The sequence below is a fragment of the Rhopilema esculentum genome, chromosome 3, assembly GCF_057945365.1.
Source record: "Rhopilema esculentum isolate cy_ngs chromosome 3, ASM5794536v1, whole genome shotgun sequence".
Taxonomy (NCBI): Eukaryota; Metazoa; Cnidaria; class Scyphozoa; order Rhizostomeae; family Rhizostomatidae; genus Rhopilema; species Rhopilema esculentum.
Genome location: NC_142817.1, coordinates 6,364,965 through 6,382,052, shown reverse-complemented (window position 1 = coordinate 6,382,052; position 17,088 = coordinate 6,364,965). Strand labels below are relative to the sequence as shown.

At 35.5% G+C, this 17,088-nt stretch overlaps 2 protein-coding genes across 2 annotated transcripts; both read right to left on the bottom strand.

Annotated features, from left to right (window-relative positions):
• Nucleotides 1-819: 819 nt before the first annotated feature.
• Nucleotides 820-9,431, bottom strand: LOC135692705 (UDP-xylose and UDP-N-acetylglucosamine transporter). Its single transcript, XM_065210956.2, has 11 exons — nt 9,238-9,431; nt 7,817-7,930; nt 7,143-7,245; nt 6,540-6,589; nt 5,727-5,808; nt 5,041-5,092; nt 4,614-4,669; nt 3,794-3,847; nt 2,575-2,650; nt 1,752-1,827; nt 820-1,128 (listed from the first exon to the last, which is right to left on the bottom strand). The coding sequence occupies exons 1-11, from the start codon at nt 9,318-9,320 to the stop codon at nt 879-881; spliced, it is 996 nt and encodes a 331-aa protein (XP_065067028.2). The 5' UTR covers nt 9,321-9,431; the 3' UTR covers nt 820-878.
• Nucleotides 9,432-9,567: 136 nt separating this feature from the next.
• LOC135692704 (uncharacterized) lies at nt 9,568-14,414 on the bottom strand. Its single transcript, XM_065210955.2, has one exon. It carries the CDS (start codon nt 13,694-13,696, stop codon nt 11,957-11,959), a length of 1,740 nt encoding a protein of 579 aa, XP_065067027.2. The 5' UTR covers nt 13,697-14,414; the 3' UTR covers nt 9,568-11,956.
• Between the last annotated feature and the right edge of the window lie 2,674 nt (nt 14,415-17,088).

The window sequence follows — 17,088 nt, the reverse complement described above, 5'->3', positions numbered from 1 at the left end:
ACTAAAAATGTATTTAAGAAAAAGTAAGGAAAAAATTATATCGAGTCCCTGTCCTTGCGTATATGGCATATACACAAAGAAATTATAAACAGTTTGCAGGCAATATCGAATACCATTTTTAAAAACTTTGTAGAAACATTTTGCTTAACAATTTTATTTGTATTGGTAGTTATAAATAGTGTCCCCAATTAGCACAGTATGCAAATTACATAGACAATGTAATAAATTAAAAATAATAATAAAAAATTTGAAAATTTGATTGTGTAGTTGGTGAATCGCATCAAAAAAGATCGAGCTAGCAAGGGCAATTTTCACATACTTATTCCTGCATTCACTCCAATATGTCATAAAATGGCTATTTCTTAATGCATTACATATAAAATTTTCGAAATATGTGTACTACTCCCTAATGATAATTGCCTATGAAGGTACTTGGGACAGAAACCTTTATAAGAGGTCTTCAGAGGCAGACCCAAAGTTTCTCACTGTTCTTACGTAAGAACGTCATTTTCCTTGAAAAATTTATCTATAAAAAGTTATCTATACTTATATATAATATCCAACTATTTGCATGCGACAGCCAAAGACGCTTAATGACTGCTTTGTCTGTATGTGACTAGGAAACAAAGTTTGACACTCTTCCATAGAATGAGAGAGAAAAGTTTGAAAAGTAAAATGAGAAGAATAAGATAGTTATAGTGACACAAGTATAGTTTAAGATAATAAAATATCAAAGAGAGTAACATTAGGATTTTTTCACATTTCCCCCTCTCCCTACTCTGCGACTCTACCCGTGTAGAAAAAGCGAGAAAAACCAAGTTCTGTAAGAAAATGATAAAATTTGATCAAATGCAAAATTTAACAGCAATAAATAAATGTTAATCAGCTTTTTTCTTTTCCTCTTTGGCATCTTTGCCGGATTTTTTGAACATGCTTATTATATCGACAAAAAGGAGGCTGCCACCAAAAACAAGCGCTGTCCCTGCCCAGTGATAGATAGTGAATGGGTTTCTGAAGTAGAAGATCGAGATGAGAAGGCTGATGAATTTCCTTAGAGTTATGACCAACGTCACTGTTAATGAGGTGTATTCGACAGTTAAATCGTAAACACTGCGAATGCAAATGTATCTGAAAGCTTTGTAAAGGATAACGAAACGAAATTCGATATAGGAGGGAATTAACCTGGATGTCGGAGTCCTCTCAATTTAGTCTCAAAAATATAAAGACCTGGATGTCAGAGTCTCCATTCAGTCTTCAAAGCTAACCTCAGAAATATGTATCTCAGTGGGGATTGGCAGGCCCTCCGAGAGCCGGGGGGGCAAGGGGGCACATGTTCCCAGATTGTCATCACGGCTCCATCTTTCTTTCTGCCCCAGTCCCCAGGCAAGCTCTCAGCGGGCCAGGAAATTTGGAAAAAGAGAAAAATGAAAAACCTTTACCCTGTTTCCTACCCCTCCTTTACATCTACTGGTTCATCGCCACCACATCGGCCAATTATACCGAATCATCGGCTTTCGAGGCACGGGTACACAGGGAAGAGGAGGAAAAAAGCAGATAACGATTTTTATGGTGAGCACCATTCTATATCTAGATCTTGACAAGAGATGTGCAACATCGATTGTTCTATTAAGACCTGTTTCAAACCTATAATGTACTCAAAGCCTGTTTTTACCCACTTACAAATCAAAACCCCCAAAAAACCTGATTACAATCTGCTGTGATTAAACGTCTACAGTGAAATGAAAGGATACTGTGTGATGAGGTTACCAATAAGGTACAACCACATGATTGGTATACTGATGTCAATATATGGGATTAGCACTGGATCTAAAAAAAACAAAGTTTAAATTATGTAAGGACATAATCAACATTTGATATCTAGTCTTTTAACCACAAAGCTGTGGTCAAAAAAGAAGGCTGGACTTTCCTTAGGCCGTTTTTTGAGCGTTGGGGCATTTTACATAAAGTATCAAACGAAGATTACAGCTTGCTACGTAAACCAGTCTGTTGTGTAGTAGTTAATGATGGATAGGCAAAGCTGTTTGTGTTTAGAACAGCAGGACTTTAGTTTGTAACTTTAGTGACGCTTAATGACGTCACCAGGCAACAGTTCAGCTACATTTTTTTATAAGAAGCAGATAATGTTTTGCTAATGCTTGATGTTCTTATTTTTTCGATTATCTGAGGCTCGGGTGTCCTTAATGTTGTTTTCTTTTCAACATTGATTTTTCTACCTTTTCTACATGCAAAAACCCGCTTCTGCTAAGACCACTAGATAACAACTTTGTATGACACGTTGGTAGCATGAGAGACATACTTGTATCTTCTGTTAGCATGAGAGAGTATTTATGTTGCTCTTTTTTGGCAAATTGAACCCCAGTGTTCTCATAAATAGTCTTCTTGAAAGAGTGCAACCAGTTGAAAACAGAAACCTAAACTACAGTGTTAGTGCGACCGATAGTTCGATTGCTTTATGATTCGTCTCTTTGCCAATTCGAAAAAAAATCAAATAAAAAGTGAAAAGCTGAAAGTAAAAGATCAAATTTTCTACTTGTCTTATCGACGAAAACTAACCTGATTCTGAAAACAAGACGCCATGTTTGTAAATATCGCTAGCCAATAACAAAAAGCCAGGCAGCGGCAAAGCATGCTGGGATTGGAGATAATAATTAAAATGAGGCTGGTACGTTGTATTTGAGTAACAACTTGAAATTCTTTTTTTGAAAAGATAGAAAATTTAACATTGAACTTAATCGTGATATATTTAAAATTACCACAGAATGATACCGGAGTGATCTATTTACTTAAAAACACCTAACCGTTCAGAGTAAGCAACAGGCATTGCAGCTAGATCGAGAAAACATTGCGAATTAGCCTATTGTTGCCGATTGGATATGTAACAATAGGTCTATTGTGTAGTCTAACCAATGGGAGATCTAGTTGGCCAGTGAAATGATCGAGAAAACATTGCGAATTAGCCTATTGTTGCCGATTGGATATGTAACAATAGGTCCATTGTGTAGTCCAACCAATGGCAGTTTTAGATGGCCAGTGAAATGATCGAGAAAACATTGCGAATTAGCCTATTGTTGCCGATTGGATATATAACAATAGGTCTATTGTGTAGTCCAACCAATGGGAGATTTAGATGGCCAGTGAAATGTGCCGGAACATGGTGCCTTTAAATATATCTAGATCACAGGTTCCCAAGAGCCTGAAATGAACCACGATACGGTAGTAAAGATTGAATCTCAAGGACTGATATTCATTCTGAGTAAACGGAAAGAAGATGACACAACTGGAGACAGCATTGTGACTAAAGACTCATAGGTTTCAGTTATAGTTAAAGACTCATTGCTAACAATGAGCCTTTGCACTACGCAAGCATTCCATAATGCATTTTCAGACAGTCTGATTATGGTTAATCCGTAGAAGTTTACTGCCATTGTTTAGATTGTCGCCTGGATAATTTGCCAATTTGCAAAGGCTCATTGTTAGCAATGAGTCTTTAAATGCTCTAAGTTATAGACAGGAAAACCTGTTGGACCATAGTTACCATCCATCAAAAGCAGGTTTCTGTTGCTTGAATACAACTTTGACCAATAGAATGTTCAAATTAATAGTACAAGATTTGGACCAGCAGAATGGGAATTCAGGATGCCTCCTTTCAACGATCAAAACATGGGACCGCGTTCTGTTTGAAAAAGGAGCAAGACTAAAGCTATTTGAAAAACTACTATTCTAATAAACAACAAGAAAGAAGAGAAGAATGCATTGTAACAGCCAAACATACCGAGTAAAACAGTGATTCCCGCGGATGCTTTCCATATTCCATGGCGATTTGTTCCTAAAGGAAAAAAAAATTCTGTTTTATACATAAATATCATATGGATGTTATCATCAATAAAAATCATATGGATGTAATCACCAAACATCAATATACTCAAGTCCACAAAAAAACTGTGCCTGATGCCAGAACATGCATTTCTGCTTGGGCAGGACAATAATGTTTCTGTTTAAAGGTCATGCTTTTCTTTCTAAAAGTTACATCCCAGATATTTTTGAAGGTAATGGACAAGATACATGCCTAGCCGTCACCAAGCGGGCGCAAGAGCGCCAATTGAGAAATTCGCGCACCATTTAGTTTGACCGATAATTAAACTATTTAGACCAATCAGAGATCGCTTCGATTCCAGAACTTTTCAATCAAATGGCTGTGTTTCCGTTGTAGCAAAGCTGTGGCTGGAAATATTTTGTTCCCTGTTTGGTTTGTGCGACAGATATGTCAACAATAAAGGGAAATGCTTCAATTATCATCATTAACTTCCAGTTATTAACTCTTCTTGCCATTTTAGAAAGCTTTTCGTTCGCAGTTTCAAATGTCGTCCACTACCGCAGCTAGGCCAGCCACAGCGAGCAGCGTAGACCGTTAAGGCGGGGAGACCAATTGCACATATTAGCCAATCATTGAGGGGACAGACTGCCTTTAAGCAGAAATATTCCGATGTCGCATTGAAGATGTTAGATATCAATAAAAATGTATTCTGAATTCTGTGACACAAACGTAAGGTAGTGCTATTTCATTAATATATTTGACATAATTTCAGGCCTACTTGCATAATGCCGAGTCTTGCTGAGACAAAGAGTGCGAACGTGAGCAAAGAAACGCCTGAAATAGGAGAATATAGTCAACAAAATAGTCAGTTTTCAGTAACGCACAAAACAATACAACGAAAATATATCATAAGATAATATTGGATCTTATGTAATGATTTCACGTAGCTGTGAAATAATCAAGACCAACAAACAGCAGATCAGGAAGCTAAATGCTCCATGCACCATCAAAATTTTCCACCAGTAAGTATATGTAGTCTTCACAGGGCAGTTTTGGAAATGACTTTATCTTTCTTGGCTGTCGCCAGCCATGGATAATATAAATTGCTTATGATATATAGGATCATAAAGAATTTTGAACTCGGAATTAGACTATTTCTGTTGGATAAACATCAAGGCAGTAAAACAGAAACAAGCGTCACATACCAACCAGCCACCAGAAATACTCAACCGTATCTCCCACTGATTTCGTCTTTCCCTGAGAAGTCAGTACTCAATTAGATGAAATGCACAAAACAAGTTTGAACGAGAATGCAAATCTGACATTGTCAGTAAAAATGGAACTATTCTCTGAAGACAAATCAAAATTTTTACAGTCTTCACTTCTGATATTATAACGCACCAGATACCCCCTGGTATGTAACCAAATATAGACATAATAGTAATGAATCTAATCTAAAGGGTAATAGTAATGAATCTAAGGGTCATGTAAACAATTTAGCGTTTAAAAAGTGTACAAATCATGCTATTTCATGAGTTGAACATATTACGAACGAAACAAATCATTAGACATGCACGTGTAGAACAGCATCAGTGGCTCAGTGGCAGCGCCAGCCACTTGGCTGTGAGGGGTGGAACAAATAGGAAAATGAAAGGCCACGCCCACAACTTACTGTGGGAAAATGCCTTTTAGCAACAGGGATTGCCGAATTCCCAAAAAATTTAGCAAGATTCTTACGTTTAATTAAACAGCAATAAATCAAAACTTTTTGTAAGAACCTTATAAGCGGCCTTAGTGCTTTCTAGACCATAGTTTCATTTCTCAAAGCAAAAGCCCAATTTTCCTAATGCTTTTGATTCTATTATGGCACCATGATAGCAAGTATTTTTACCTCATTTTTCACAGAAAACAGAGTGCAAAGAACGATTCCAACAGTGATCATTCCAACAGCAATGAATTTAATAGGTGTGTATCTAAAAGCAAGCAGTTGATAAGAAGGCAAATGATTACTTTTCAAACTTATCAGGATATCCATACACAAGCATGATTATGTTAGCATTACAATCATGGTTGACTGTGATAACAGCGGTGTATGATGTTCAACATTGGAAAACCAACAATATCAAATACAAGACATGATAAAATATAATCACATTACAAATAATGACAATTATAGCAGTATGATGTATTACACTAAAAATAATTATGTATAGTACAATACAACTTTTAAATGCTATTTTCATAGGCAGTGCCTACTTTACATCTCTATATAAAAACCTTCAACTCAAGGGATGGCACGTTGCATTGCCAGCTGCAATTCAAGTGGTGCTAGCAGAAATAGAGAAAATCTAAACAGTACCAAACTCAATATTATTCTCCAGAGTGTCTAACATTTCTACCCTGCTAAGCACGATGGATTTCTGCATCATGACTTCATGTCTAATGGTTTTTAAAGGATTTTTGGAAAGTTGAGTGGCAAATACACACTTCTTTTCAGAAGATTCTCCATATAATGATTCTCTATACAATCATTACACAATTAATTGATGATAGCTTTGCTTTTTGAAGTCAAAAAATGTTAACATGAAAGAAGTGCATAAATAAAATCTGAATATACTGAATTAACCTCAAAAAGTCATCAATTGATTGTCATATTCCAATTAAAATTATTAATATTTTAAACTTATAATGATAATTAGCTCACTTTCTTTTCAGAATGATGATTCCTAAAGCCATATTTGCCATCAGAGATCCCTGAAACAAGTCATAAACATAACAGAGCTACCAAGGACATGCCACTTCTTGAAAATAGAATTACCAAAGCTTGCCTAGTTGCCAATACATTTCGAAAAGAAAAACAAAATCAACGTAACATAAGTGAAACAAATAAATCTCATGTACATAAATAAGATACTTAAAGCTGGCAAAAGAATCTAGCCTCCATACTTTTGCTATGCCTTGACTTTTGGCAGTTTTCAAGCAACAAAATTGAGCTGGAACATAAATCAGAAGTAAGGGAAGGAATAATTTAATTTCTATGTATGATTTGATGTATAATTTCTTCAGCAATAAATGGAAATTAATTGAGAAATTCTCAATGCAATTTAAAGTTTCCATGATCTATGTCAAAATTTGACAGGAAAAAGGAGATTTGTTTGAGATGGAAAGTAGTCAAGCTAGCTGGCAGTTTTCAATCCTTGGACTCAACATTTATGAAGAGAGGGGGGGGGGGTTTAAAATTTTCTTCAAGATTGTGAATGTTGAGATGAGAGTTATTGAGACAATGGTGTCTTTTTTATTTACTCACAGATCTGAATATCATATGCAGTGGCATTGGAATTTTGAAATTTAGAGCCATATTGTTTGTCACTCCAACCATGAAGAAGAGGGTCACAAGTGCAGCATAATTTCTGAAAAAAATAACAATCTTCATTCATAGAAATGCAATCATGGTTGCTTGCATTTGCTTGATGAGCTATAAATCAAGACTGTTTTTGAAATTTGCTAGGGAATATGCTTCCAAAAAAACCATGTAATAGCTAAAAAAATACAAGCACTGTTTTGAAAGAATGTCTTTAAAATATATAATTAAACTATAAATAAAATAAAAAGCATTCACCCTTTCAAGTAAAATTTGTCATAAAATAATAAAGTATTCACCCTCATTTTGTCAAAATAGAAAATTTGAAAACTGAAATTGAATTTTTCATGTAAGTGCTTTACTTAGGTAAAAACATTTGTGGAAACTTAATGATATTCAGAATAAATCTGTAATACTTTACTTAGCCAAAATATCCTTATTTGAAGAAATACTTTAGTCAAAATACCTTAATACTTTAATAAAGAAATACTTTAATAATAAATTTTAGTCAAAATTATTGTCCACTGGCATTCTCAAATTTCAAGATAATCTTGACAAATTCCAAATTTTGGATTCAACAGAAAAATTTTCTTGAAAGAAGATACATTTTCAATTTGTACCTCAAGGGAACTTTTGGCTTCTCTGTACCAAACTTTGATGTAAAAATAAACCCCTGAATTGAAATCATCAGAAACTGGCAGAAAGTGACAATGTTTCCAGATCCTGGAGCATATCTAAAATAAACACAAATTATATGGTGGATGAAATTAAAAAAATAAGTTGGTCATTTGATGCTATGGGCCAAATTTGGAAGAAGTCCCACATATACCATTTCAGATTTTCATGAAAATTTGTGACAATGCTTGTATAAGATAAGATAAGAAGATCTTTGAAATTTCAGCATGATATCTTATAGCATACCAAAGATGTTGTTCTTCAAACTTTCCAGCTCTGATATGGAATTCTACGATGTGGAAATATACTTTTTGCAGGCTTTGAGGTCCTGTTACTCCTAATCTGATTCTGGTAGCCTTTTTAAATTGAGCCTCATAAGCTTTGTGACTGAGCATGTATCAGAAAAATTACAAAAAAATAATCTTTCACTATTTTGCCCATAATGGCAGCCTAAAATTGCTAAAAATTTATTTCTGGGGGTGAACAATTCAAATTTTTAAGGATCATGGCTTAAATTCAGACTACTTAAATGAAGTAAAAGTTATTTTTTGTGCTTCTTTGAAAATAAACCTACTATTTTTCTGCAAATCAGAAGGTAGAATTATCATTTTAGAAATTATTTGGCTCTTAAAATGGTTTCGGCCCAAAGCTTGAAAAAATTTGCTGCTGGTTTGAGCCCCCAGAAAAATAGGATGCAATTTGCTTTGATGGCTGAAATTTTTTCACACTTGATGCTTACTATAATTCAATGGAATCAACAAAACAACCATGGGGACTCATTGGGAAATTTGAATTCTCCAGAATTGAAAACTGCTTAAATTTACAAAAATTCAAAGTTGAGAAATATAATAAGTTTATCCCAGTAATGCAGGACAACATCGTACATTACTTCATTAATATTTTGGGTCACAAGAGGTCCGAGTGCAAGCACAAGAGGTCCAACGTAGCTGCGAGCATATCCAAGTTTCCAGCCGCCAGGCCTCTTACAAAGCCTGGGGCATTCTCTTACATAAAACAGGTTAAATTCAAGTCAAAATTTATGGGTTTCAGTATGTTTATCACGATCTTCGAAATCTCTAAAGTCTGGTTCTGAATAAGGGTGGCAAGTTTGATTCCATTTTCCTTCTAAAAGTGGGTCGGGTTGGAGGAGGACATTTTGAATACAAAAGGGAAAACAAAATGTCATTGCCCTGCCATATTTATATGGCGGCGCTGATGCCTCGTGAAGGGGTGCCTTCACTGTGTACGTATGCGAAGAAAGGGGATGGGGTTTCAAATTCTTTTATTTTTTGCATATGTTATAAAATGGATGACCCCCAAAAGATGATTTTTTAAGTATGAGCTAAATCAAAAATAGGTTACTTACTTGATAAGATGCTCCAAGAAATAGACATTGCTGCAACACCCTAGAAAAACTAGAAGTATGGCCAGTACTGCCCGTTGCTTCATTTTGGAAACCTTTCTAACCTTTAACTCCTTGCAACATGTGAAAAACGCGGAAGAAAATAAGGCCAGCCCCTTGTTGCTACGATGCCATTTTGAAATGTGTGACTCAACCGAACATCACAACGAGGTTTCTCCAAAATGATACTTTTATAAGTGTGGCAAGTGTGGATATTTTTGGAAATTATCGCTACACCACTACAAATTTGGTAACACTACACATTTGGTGAAATGTGTGTGTCTCAAACAATACGGGCGTGACCAAAATTTGAAATTCAAGATTTTTTATCAAGACAGTCTGATAGAATAAATTCGAAAAACAGCTATTCCAACAAAAATACAATTAGCCAATAGAATACTTTTCACATATGGTAGTCATGGGTAGACTACAGGATTAAACTCTCCCATTATCCCTGGCCTTATTTCATATTCTTATCTAGATCGACAAAACTGTGTTGTGTTTAATCTGCATGTCCGTCATTACCCATGGATGCCCGAAATTACCTACATGGAGGGATTAGCGCCAATTTCAGGAAAAAACAACAAACGATGTAAATGTAATACAAAAATAAATTCATCAGAAAATTTCCTTGCAGATACGGATTCCTAAGAACAAACAATGCTATCGAAAAGAATTAGTGGTAATGATAGATTGGCAAAACAATTAAAGGTGTCCGACATTACTCATGACTACCCTAAAGAAAAACTCTATTTGTATTCATTCAGTTTTTCTAGCAATTAATGAACCGCTTGGTTCTTCAATTTTAATTCTACCAACAACATTGCTTATATTCTGAGCTTTAAGAGACCAAATCAAGTTATTTTTTTCCATCAACAAATGCTCTGGAAATCTCTAGCATTTACAACAGAAATTTACATATTGAAAATCTCTTGAAGAAATTCTAAATAGTTCTTTTTATTTTGAACAGCCTAAATGGATTGCAATTTTTCCTGCCTGCTTGACACTGCACACTTTTTGTGCATACAAAAGATTTTGTTGAAAAGTGTCATACTTTCTATACTGGAGTAAGAAGAGGATATAATATATGCATAATTCTTATCAGCAGTGTAGTATTAGCTCTTAATGGCTAAAAACACACATAGTTGAACTAATAAAACTATCAACATGCCCCAGAATGCCTCTGCAGCTAAAAAATTGATTCATCTTTTAATGACTTTGCTACGTCACAAAGAACTTTAGAGATTGCTACGTCACAAAGAATGATGTTATAATAGGTTTAAGTTGACGATGGACCTCTTTACGCTCTTATTGACGACATTACAAAATGTCTTTCGCCAGGTTTTACTGCCTTTGAAGAAGGACGTTATGTTCACGAATGAAAATGAGTAACAGAGTTAACCCAATGAGGAAAAATTTCTTTGCATTTTGAAGTAAGTTTCTTTTTCAATTGGTGGAGTAGGCCCTTCAAAATATGGACATTTTTTGTAATTGCAAACAATGTTTGCAGGAAATATATAGGTATCACCAAGCTACTATCGCCTGTAGCCATGCTTTCGGCCTTGCTAAGATTGTTATGTAAACTCCGAGCATCGTTTTTCAATTCACAATATATTTTGGCAACAGTAAGCAAGGCCGTCTTTAAAGCGGTTAGAGACGAAAACAAGCAAGGCATTTAAATACCTCTATTCGAGCATTCACTTATGCAGCATGATAAAGACAATAGAGGTTCCTGTCGGCATAAGAGACCTAGAAAAAACATTCAAGATGCAAAGGGAGACGAAAAGTAGATCCGGTCTACTTTACCTTGTGCAAATAGGCGAGTTGCTATCCGTTTTGAAAAGATGGCTTGTTGATTAGGGATGTAATAGAAAAGTTGCATGTCCTGACCAAACTTTACTTTATTGCATTGAATAGGACAAAAACATCTCAATGTTTTCCACAGTTATAGCAGTCTGCTCATGATCTTGGCCCAAAAAATCTTGCTGCCCATTTTTGAAGCCTAGCAATTAAACAATCTACTGCAATATGACAGAAAACTAGCTTCCTAACACTTGCGAATCAATAGTTGCTAGGGAATATTGATCATATCATATCAAAGCTATATAGCGGTAAACACTGAATGATACAATTTAATTTTTATCCTATAAGGTTAATTGTTTATTGCTTGGTTGATGCAACTTCAATCAAGGATAACAATTTGTTGTTGAAATTCATTAAGAAATGGGGTTCCACAAAAGTTAATTATGGCTCCACTAATTTTGATTATGCGGTAAATAAAAAACATACTTGAAAAAAAGTTAACCTTTCTTTAAATAAGCAGCACAGATAAGATCTTACAAACACCACGTCAAAAGAAAACCGTATAATTAAAGACATTGTTGCAAAAACTACAAAATATCAGTTTCTCGTCAAGATTCAACAGGGATGAATTACCTTCTGATGAGAGAAAACGTACGAAAGTATGCTTTCTTCTACTTTTAAACAAAGTAACTTTAATCGGTTCGACATTAAATGTGCTGTTTTTACAAAACTAGTTCACTTACAGAAGGTCTAAATAACAAGAATATAAAAATGGTATTCTTGCTTGTTAGTCCATAAAACAAATGGAAGAAAAGCTTCCACCAAAATAAGTTTATAGAATCTACACGGTGCTTGTTTTGTTTGTAACGGTAATTTGGAGTCAGCAATAATTAATTCCAGAACAACGCATACTGAAAGGTAAATTACTGTCATCAACCTTATCATTATCACTTACTAAATAAAGTTCCTGTGGATTGTGTCCATATGACGTGCTATGAATGCGCAGACTCGCGACATCCTTAAACGTCACTGACCGACTTTTCATACCCCTTTCGATGTTGTTGTTGTGACACGGGATACAGAAAAATGGCTTCTCGGCATGGTGGCTCTCTTTGTGGTGCAATGATTGGTAATACAAGTTCCTAAAACGTTCCGGGCACTTTTTGTCAACTAAGCATGGTAATGGATACACTGAATAGAAATGAGCCAGATATTCGTCTCTTGTTTTAAAATAATTCTGACATGGGCAGTTGCATTTCTTGTGATTGTTTCGCATGTGTACGGCCAGCAGCTCTTTGGAACGATAACTTTTCTTAGGACAAAACTTACATGAAAAGTCCAAACTTGCACCATGATCTTGATCCAAGAAAAAATTCAATTCACTTTTAATATCCAACGAATCGTTGGCATTTTCCTCACGGACTTCGATTTCTAGATCACTTGAACTTGTTGATTTGTCAAAAAGCAATTTAATGGGCTGTATCTCCAATGTGTCGGTGGCCTTCTCCGCGAAAAGAACCTCATTGCTTCTCTCAAACCCTTCCATGGAGTCTATATCTTCTGTACTGGTCGCAAAATCCCTTGTGACACTTTCCATGCGCCTAGACGAGGTGGCACTTTGCTTAAAACTTCCGTGAACGAATAATTTTGGAGCAGATTGTGATCTCCCAAGTTTTGAATTTGTCACTGATTTGTTTAGTTTAGACAAAAGATAGGTAAAACAAACTCGTTTACTTGCTTCAGTGCAAAGACACTCTTTTCTAACAATATTTGAAGGTTTTTTGATTTTCTCTTCTTTAGATACTACTGTCCTTTTGGCATTCTCACAATAAATGTGATGTAAGTCTTTACTAGTGCATTCCTGATTAGAGAAGCTTTCATTAATCACTTTTAAACAAGAAGAACGCTTAGAAAATAGGCATACCAAACAAATATCCTTGAAGCCACATACAGAGATGTTTCCAGTCTTTCTACATTCTTTGTCGTTCCTCATTTCTTGCTTTGAGTTGCAAATATCGCAAACTCTGAAGGGCTTTACGCTGCCTTCTCCTTGGACATGTGCGAGAGGATGAGGCAATAATGTCCCATCTACATTTTCGTTGTTTGTGCCACGACAAGGCAATGAGTGTCTATTTTCAACACACTGTTTTATCGCTGAATCGCAAAATTTACAGCTTTCAGAACACATATAATTTCGAGAATTCAACTCAGTTGCAGTTTCACGAGAATTGTCATCGATCAAAAGAAGCTTCATATCAGTATCAAGGCAAATGTTTGACAACCGAAGTAAAGCAAGGAGCTCCTCGTGATTCTGACCAAGATGTTGAACAAGATATATTGTCTTTCTTTCAAGACTTCTCGTCTTATTTAACCCATTTCTTTCGCACATCCCGTATTTATGAACGAGAAATGCAATGAAATTCACTTTTACGGCATCTTTTCCATTCGTTTGACTCTCATGAACTACTATCCAAGGGCGATTAACAAAAATCTTTGAAGTGTTCTTCTCGACAAATACATGCAGCAAAAAGCTCCCAATCTCTCCTCTATCAACAATATCTTGTAGCATCTTTATTATGAATTCACTTGAATTTTCCCAAGTCATGAATATCTCTTCCATCTTTCAATCACCGCCAAAACGAGGAAAATATTCTTATCTTTGTGCCAATAGCAAATGCAAAAACAGCTTTTTCTACAGCGTTGAAACCTCGAGGAAATAAGCTGACACTTTTCAAAATCACATCTGTAAGGAGCTGTTTTTGTTACGTAACAGGTAGAGCTGGTTGTTCATTAGACATATATTCTAAGAGTTAATTTCACGACAATAATGCGCATAAAAGTTTTACTAGTTTGAGATTGTTTATATCAGGAAAATTTTGCTAATTTCCAGATGTTGAAGAGAATAGCGGCAATAAGATTCCGATCATACTCAAAAAGTGACGATTAACATACAATAAATTCGAAGATTTTATGTATTGCTAGAATCAAATGGTAATCAAAACCTTAATTCGCAGAGGATCTTTTCAAATCATACACCAGCTTAGTTTTCACATCCACCTAGCAAACTTCCAGTGACGCGGCTTCTCTACCAACTGCACAGCGTACATACATAGTGCCTCTAGGTAACCTCTTTAAAAGTATTCAAGTTGGAAAACCCCTCTTACCGAAAATGCAATACAATACCAATTCAATAGACTGCGGTATCTGATTGCAATAAAAACATGCCTTTGAGTTATGAAAAGGATTTTAACTAAAGCAAGGCCGCTAAAAGCGCAAATAGTTAGCAACATTGCTTGCAACAGTAAAAAACACTCAATAGACTTCCTCTTTGTAAAACAGAGGCTTGAAAATCAAGAGATCAAAAGAGAGGGTTCAGGATTCCTTTTATTTAAGAAGTTGGTGAATCACTCTATATTTGCCGACAAATCTGAAAATTCGCCAACGAAGCACCCCTAGATGGTAAAAGCTCCTCGTTTCCACAATGAGCATTTTTTCAATGGGGGGTGTCACATCCCCCCCTTCTAAACTCCCCCTGGCAATGGCGTCTTGTATTGTTCATCTTTCGAGAGAAAGGGGAATGAAGGAAAGCTTTCTGCCAGTCGCTACAGTATAGCTTTGATTGTCCGCAAGTATTCAGTTCAGTTCAGTTTCATATTTCAAATTCTCAACATACAATTTATATATTATCAGTGCAAACAAATTATTAAACTGAACTACAAAAAATTATGCAAAATACAATACAGTATAAATACAGGACAAAATAAAGTGTATGAAGGAGACCTCACATTAGGTAAAATAATCGCGGAGAAACCTCCCCTACCTACTATTCTAGGACAATAATTGAAAAAACTTTGATGCATTTGAATACTACAAAGTAACTGGCTCAAATGCACAGACTCTTTTCACCTGATAGTAGGGACCAGGGACGCTGGAGAGGGGGGCGCAGGGGTCAATCGCCCCTGTTGCCTATTGATAGGAGGGTCAATGAAGGCTAAAGTGCCCTTTTCATAGAAGTGCCCTTGACGCCGGCCTTTTGTAGGAAATCCACGAGATTCATATGCCTCATTTATGACGACATTTCTCAAAACTTGTAAAGAAATTTCTTATGCCAAAATTTTGCCTATTTTTAAAGGACAAGTGACACACTTTTCACCCTATCTTTTCTTTTCATTAACTTATAGATCATCTTTTAGAAGTAAGTTTTTCCTGGTTTAGAACAAAAAATTCTAATCAGGGGGCGCAGGGGAGGCGATTTTGATTTCTATCACGTGACCCTATGACGTACTTTGTGATAACTCGGAATTTTCCTGTAATTAATAGAGAGTTTACGAAACACGACGCGACAGGTCCAGACGAACTGAATTCGTTTAGAAGCGTGTTGTAAACGTTAATATTGCAATGTATACCAGTAGCAGCAATAACAAATTATCACAATCTACGTCACGGTGTCACGTGATTTATTTCCCGCCATAATTTGAACAGGGTTTTTAAGTAGGAAAATGAAATCAGAAAGGAAAAATATTTCAACAACACTCTCATACAACATTTTACTTTAAGTTAAAAGAAAAAAAAATTTGGCGCCAAAAGCGTGTCACTTGTCTTTTAAGATACCGACAGAAGATTAAAAAGATGACAGTTATAAAAGAATTTTTGGTAGCTGAGAATTTTCAAATGCCCTTTTACTCAAACCCGCCTGGCTCGCCCCTACACCCGAAAACCGGAAAAATCACCTGGAAAAACGGGAATTTATCAGTTACACTAACTTACTGGTTGATCTTGTTCAATAAGTGCACTTTAAGTTTCGATTTGAAGGATGTTTTGGAGGGAGAATTTCGAAGTTCGGAAGGTAAGTTATTCCACAGTTTAGCACCGAGATAGTGTGTCGATACAATTGCTTGATGTAAAACTAAAACAGCTTTGAATTACACATTGGAGGAGCTCTTGAAATACAAACGGTTAATTGCTATGGTCTGTTTTGACATGTTCTTTGCGGAGGAATAGCTTAGTTTCGATAAACGCATGTTGTGCTTTCAATATGAGGGAAGATTTTAAGTGAGAATCTGAAATTAAAGAACCAAATAAAGTTTAAATTTAAATTTTTGGAAATTTTCTGAATCTCTTTGGATCATAGACTCAAATTTTATAAAAGGTCTGTACTGACCAACTACAACAATCGAGACTAAAGCAAAGGGACTGCACAAAATTCTTAATTATTTTCTAACTTTTCTCTGCGAGGATTACCTCATCGCCACAAGTCAACTTAAACCTAAAACTTTCAAATATCAAAACAATAAAAAAGCAACAAAAATTAATTTTACAGAATGATATCCAGTTCGATCTTTTGCTTTGGATCCATTGTCACGTCACATACGCTATCTACAAATTTGACGTCACAATCAACTCAGAAATACTATAAATTCGCCAAATTGTTTGCTTTTATCAGATTGCTTATTTGATCATTATCGAAAAGTTGTCTTCACTTGTGATAGTTTTTGTTACGAAAATGAGTTCATCAAGGACGCAAAGAACACGTAAACGCAACCGGGACACCGTATCCTTGTTGCAAGGAGAAGTACATTCAGCAAAGAAGGAGGTTTCGTCGCTTACGGAGCAGAAAGATCGGTTGTTGGGCGAAAATGAACAACTCCGCAAGTTGAATCTAGATCTTGCTGGTCAGTTGAAGTTTGAAAAGAAGCAGCAATGTTCACCTGATTGTGCATTTCAGGTAAGTGTTTTGATAGATTCAGTGAAACTTAACTGTACTTTAAAAAAGTTTTTATTATCCGTTCTTTTTACGTCCAGGTTTGTATTTATCAATTATCAAAAGTAAGGATAAAGTTTAATTAAAAAGATAAACTTTAATAACAAATAGCAAAGACAATTTCCCCAAGTCATGTTCCAACTAGTTCATTTAAGACCTACGACAAGGTGAACGTCAAGGCTTTAAAAAACTTTTCTAGACCCTCAAAGCACTTCAAATTGTCTACCTACTGAGCACTACAAAAGAATTAA